Genomic DNA, 5,874 nt, shown 5'->3' with positions numbered 1-5,874 from the left:
TGCCACCAGCAAGGTACAAGGCATGTGAGTTAAGTTGGCAACTTTAAATAGACACATAAAAATCAAGAAAATATAAAAAAAATAAACACAATCTTTTCAGCCGCTAATTCAGTGGGTGGCCATAGCAAAACAGAAGTTTCTTATTATATATGAGTCATTTTTAGTACAGGGGCATTTGCATTTGTCAGTTGCAAAATGCTCCATTATTATTTTTATGTGAATGATATCCCCACAACTGTCTTTAGAGCCCTCATTACCTCTTTGTTTCGGAGGCTATAGATCAAAGGGTTCAGTAGGGGAGTAATTATGGTATCAAATACAAAGAGCTGTTGATCTAGTTCTGGGGAGAGAGAGGAACCTGGGGTCATATAGATAATCATGGCTGGACCAAAGTAGAGACTCACCACAGTCAGATGGGAGGAGCAGGTGACCAGGGCTTTGTTCTTCCCTTTGGGGGAGTTTATGCGGAGAACAGTGAGGAAGATGGAAACATAAGAAGCCAGGATGAGGCCAAATGGGATGAGGATCAATATTGTACCTGTGACTAGCACCACTTTTTCATAAATTGATGTGTTCTCACAGGAGAGCTTCAGGAAAGCCATGACTTCACAGAAGAAGTGGTGAATCTCCCCGGACCCACAGGTGGGGAAGTGCATTATGTAGATAGTATGGGATAAGGAAGTAAAAGCACTCCCAACCCAAGATATGGTGACAATTGTCAGGCAGATCCTGGGGCTCATGAGGACTGGGTATCTCAGTGGGTTACAAATGGCCACATAGCGATCATAGGCCATGAGAGTCAGGAAGACACACTCAGCTATTCCCACTGTCAAGTAAAAGAACATCTGGGTCCCACAGCCAGTTTTTGAGATGTTTCTCTTTCCAGAGAAGAAGTCAGCGGCCATCTTGGTGACAGTAGAGGAAGTCAAGGTCAAGTCCATGAGTGCAAGCTGACTGAGAAAGATGTACATGGGAGTGTGGAGGTGGGAATCCAACCAGATGAGGAGGATCAAGACAGAATTTCCAGCAACAGCAATAATGTAAGTTAGAAGGATGATGGAGATGAGAAGTTCAGGATACTTGGAGTCAGTGAAGAGACCCAGAAGAAGGAAGCCTACGGTTGCAGTTTCATTTCCCTCCCCCATCTCTGGGGTCTTATTTATCTGATTTTAAACTGGAAGAGAGGATGAAAGTAAAACGATTTTTATAAGACGTTACAAATACCTCACTTCACCTATTAGTTCTCCTTAGGCTCCAGTTAGCAGCAAGGAGCCTTACATGAAGCAAATGGTCTGGAATGAAAGGAAATTCTGGTGCGGGTTTTTATGTTCAATGAAAGTGAAACTGACACAACAAGAAATTGGTCATTTTTAAATGTGACATTTAGTACTTTCACGGTGTTATAAAACCACCACCTCTATAGAATTCCAAAATAATCCCAACACTTCAAAAGGAAAACCTACACTCCATAAGCAACTGGTCCTCATTACTCTCTTCCCTAAATCTCTGACAACCACTATGTTAATTAATTTGTTTATACATTTAATCATTATTGAGGGTCTATGATAGATCATTTTATGACAGCACATTTACAATGCAGGCATTGAAATTGGGGGTGTTTTGAAGCATTACATCATTGTTGGGACCCCACTTATCATCTTCAACAAAAGATAGTGTGTAGACACTGACTAAGGCCACAAGATGTTTATGAGTAGTCTATAAATTTCAGAACTTCTGAACATGTCAGCAATTCTGGATTAGTCACTGCATTATAGTCATTCTAGTTTAGGTGGGTAGGTGATGTGATAGCAGCCAGATTACAGGAATAGTAGCAAGATCAGATTTATCAATGAGTGTGTTGGGTCTAATGAACTACTGAATTTTCACATATAACACACATAGCTTAAATCGAAAACTAACATATAAGGGGTTTGTACGGTTTGCAAAAAGACATAGCTTTGTGCATTGTTTGCATAAAAATATAGTAAGATTTGGAAATATAGTTCTGGCAAACAAATATCAGGGAGTAGTTTTTCCTTGCTCACAAGAATCTACATGGCATGGTAAAAAAGGATCTTGGGTTTTTATATTGTTAAGCAAAAAGATAAATTTATTGAACTAAATTCATTGCAATTTTAATTAGATCTGAGCCTTCTTTTTGTATATGGAGCATATTTTTCACCTCAATACGTTCTTTTTCTGGCCAAATATTTTTCTCTATCACTGTTTTATTGGGACCCTTTTGAGTTCTGCTACTCCCTGGTCTTAACCTAAGCCTGAACATGTGCTTCACTTAAAAATCACTAAACAGGAATTACACATTCTTGATGTTACTTAGAGAAAGATGCATCAAGAGAGAAGTATGGGGTGTCACCATGCATGATTTATTATGGCTCTGGCTGATCTATAATACAGAAGGATCTTGAGTACTGCGATTCCTGTGCACTTAAATATTTGCTAGATATGTCCAGGTAAATAGATACTGCCATTTGTGCATTAAGCATTGAATGTGTCTAAGGGAACCACAATGAAGAAGAGAACTCTATTCACCACCCGGAGTGATTATATTCTAGTAGATGATAGATAATAAGCAAGTACGACATCAAACAAATGATCACCTTTGAGGTAAATATTATGATGGAAATAACTGAAGGTTTCTGATCCCGAAATGTACTTCCTTTAGTTAAGGAAACCAGGGAAGACCTAGTTTAGGAACCATCCATGCTATCACATAAAGGAGGACGTAAACTGGTTTTCCTGTGGTCCTGAAAAGTGCCGAGGCAGGCAAAAGAAAAAGGACAAGAACCCTGATCAAAGACGGATGTGACTGATGCCTGGGAATGAGGGAGAGAGAGCCATGCCATTGTTAAGAGCTGTAGTCACTAACCAAGCATAGCATAATGAAGTTACGGAGCTGTTCTAAGCCTCACTCTCCCTGTCTGAGAAACAAATTAAACAAAAGTGTTAATGCATGCTACAGCATGTATGAACCTTGAAAATATTACTTCGTGAAAGAAGTTAATCACAAAAGACCTCATATTTTATAGTTCTATTTATATGAAATGTCCACAAATTACAAACTTAGGCAGAAAGTAGATTAGTGACTGCCAGGGGTTGGAAATAGAATAAATTAAGCAAAAATAGCAAGTGACTGCTATGCAAGTGTATGGAGTTCCTCTTTGAGATGATGAAACCCTGCTAAATTTGATGATGTGGTGAGGGTTGTCCAATTCTGTGAATATACAGAAAGCCATTGAATGCATAAATTGCATGGTATATGTGTGGAACTATATCTCAACAAAGCTGCTATCTTAAAACTTGAAGGAAAATAAGTAATCCAGGTTAAGAAAATTTAACCCCTATTTAGTGTCAGGTTTGGCTCAGAGCATTTAACACTTAAGTAGTTCTTTATTCTTCACAAATGACCACATAGGAGAACATTAAACTTAAACAGTTTAAGTCACTTAACTAAAGACACAAAGCTCCCAACCAGAGAGGCAGGATTCGAATCCGTTCAGTCAGGCTCAGGAGTGTGTACATTCTATCACTCCAGAAAACACCCGGTTAGTTGGTCTATTTCAAGGACTACATGAGAAATGCACATGAAACATTTAACATAGTGCCTGAAAACTGGTGAGCACTGGATAAATTTAAATAGTTATTGATCATCAGTACCTCCACTATTCATTGCTGACACAAGGGAAGTACATATAAATGTCCTATTAATTTTGACCTGATGCTTAGGATATTCAAAAATGTTCATCACAGTTTATGACAGTGACTGTTTATGCAATCACTCTTCTTCAGACGTTAGCCCTGGCACAAACTCAGATGGAGAAGCTGATCTCCTCTATTTCAAAGGGTCTGTGCCTGAAACCCCCGACATGGGTGTTTCCATTTTTTTCTTTCATTTTTCTTCTAGAAATGAAGAAATAAAATTATAATGCTACTTTCTTGACACCCCATTTCTTCCCACCTCTCCTGCCTAAACAGCTGCTCTCTTAAGCATGGCTCCACAGCATCTGATCATCAGAGCTCAGGGTTTCCTTTAATATAGAACTCCATCAAAGAGCTTCATGTGAGTGAGACAAAACCACCCTGCCTCAAAGCACAACTTCAGCTTTATGTGGCCACATAGCGAATATTCTAAGAGCAAGACAAAGGAGCCTAAAACATCTGAATTCTGGTTTCTCAAACCCTCAGGTGTGACTCATTCTGTTTTGAACACCTACTACCTTAATAACCCAACTACCCCTTACCCGAGAGTGACTCTACCCAGAATGAGGTCGGTGTACTTGTACATGATACAGACCATTATCTCTCCAGTAAACTGAGTTGTTAGCTACATGGGTGAGTCTTTCCAGGATGGTATCTCGGACTGGTGATCTCACCCTTCTCCTCTGGATGTTGCTGGGGCCCTCCAAGCAGTGAGTATGTGGCTTATGTGAAAAGACCACCCAGAATGTCGGCCAGGGACTGCTAAGAGTGAAGACATTTCCACCTTGACTGTTCTGTGATTCATGCTTCCAATATAGTATAGGGACTAAATACAAGGTAGTGGCAAAGTTGGAGACACTGGATCTCAAGGGAGTGTCCTGGTTCTGTGAAATCCCCAGACTTTAATTAATCTGCATCTCCAGACCAGAACTGAGTTCCATCAGGCATAAATATGTAGATAGGTAGGTAGATAGGTAAGTAGGGAGAGAGAGAGAGAGAGAGAGAGAGAGAGAGAGAGAGAGAGAGAGAGAGAAATACTTAGACCTTTGTAAATCATCATATTCTCAGATTGGAACAAAATCACGTTGTGGCAACATTCCTGGGGTCCTACTAGTCCTGGGCCCTGTCCCTCTGACAATATCAGATTACTCAATAAGCAAAGTAAGCATGTGATTATTTGTGTTTTCTTTCAAATCTGTAGTATACAATTACACATTCTGTAACACAATAAAGGTTCTGCTTCTAGGTATGGCTGGCATCTGTTCCTCTCTCAACCCTATTGCACCTTCCTCCAGAATTAAAGTCTCTTTTCAAATGTCTTTCCATGACAGGGATGAAGTCCCTATTAAACAAGGCAAGCACAGGTTTACTTATGCTTACTTACTAACCTGTAGTGAACAGTCTAGCATGCATTCAAGACGGACATCTTGAAATGTATGTGGAACCTTTCATTACAGATTAGTCAGCCCCTGCTTACCTTTCTTTTTAGCTACTATCCCCCTGGTTAACTTCAATCGCTATTTCAGACTCCAATAGAGGATACCTCCTCCAAGAAGTCTGGCCTAAAATCTTAGATGAGACTGCTTGCCCCTTTCCTGATTTCTCTGCTGTCCTAAACGCAGCCCCATCTTGACATTGTGCATTTTATCCTGTCTGTATGAGCTACTTGAATCCATGAGTTATTCTTCTCTGTATTCCCAGTTCCTCATCCAGTGCCTGCCTCTACCTGAATATTCACTCCAGAAACTCAACCAACCTCATTGCCACCAAGTCAATGCCAACTCATAGAAACCCTAGAGGAGAGAACTGAACTCCTTCTTCAGGTTTTAGAGGCTGCAAATATTTACCAGAGCAGAAAGCCTTGCCTTTCATCTTTCTCCTGAGGAATGCCTGGAGGGTTGACTATTGACCTTGTGGTTGGCAGTAGCTCATAAACCACGACACCAACAGGGGCTTCGTGCACTTCAAACTGAAAAATAAAATGATGCCAACACATCGAGGAACAAAAAATCATATCATTGTGTGCTCACTTTCCCAATACAATCTCGGAAGACAAATGGATACATAAGCAAATGTGGTGAAGAAAGTTGATGGTGCCCGGCAATCAAAAGATAAAGCATCTGGGGTCTTAAAGGCTTGAAGGTAAACAAGCAGCCA

General features: G+C 40.2%; 1 protein-coding gene and 1 pseudogene across 1 annotated transcript; one reads left to right on the top strand and one right to left on the bottom strand.

Annotated features, from left to right (window-relative positions):
- Positions 1 to 212: 212 nt before the first annotated feature.
- LOC101658288 (olfactory receptor 2AG2-like) lies at positions 213 to 1,145 on the bottom strand. The gene has a single exon (XM_004697203.1). It carries the CDS (start codon positions 1,143 to 1,145, stop codon positions 213 to 215), a length of 933 nt encoding a protein of 310 aa, XP_004697260.1.
- Positions 1,146 to 1,186: 41 nt separating this feature from the next.
- The window catches only part of LOC101658608, a 9,846-nt pseudogene continuing 5,158 nt past the window's right edge, over positions 1,187 to 5,874 (top strand).

The sequence above is a fragment of the Echinops telfairi genome, unplaced genomic scaffold (genome assembly GCF_000313985.2).
Source record: "Echinops telfairi isolate 266 unplaced genomic scaffold, ASM31398v2 ScPeMD7_7469;HRSCAF=8507_0, whole genome shotgun sequence".
NCBI lineage: Eukaryota > Metazoa > Chordata > Mammalia > Afrosoricida > Tenrecidae > Echinops > Echinops telfairi.
Note: the sequence above shows the minus strand (reverse complement) of the source record. Positions and strands in the feature narration are given on the sequence as shown.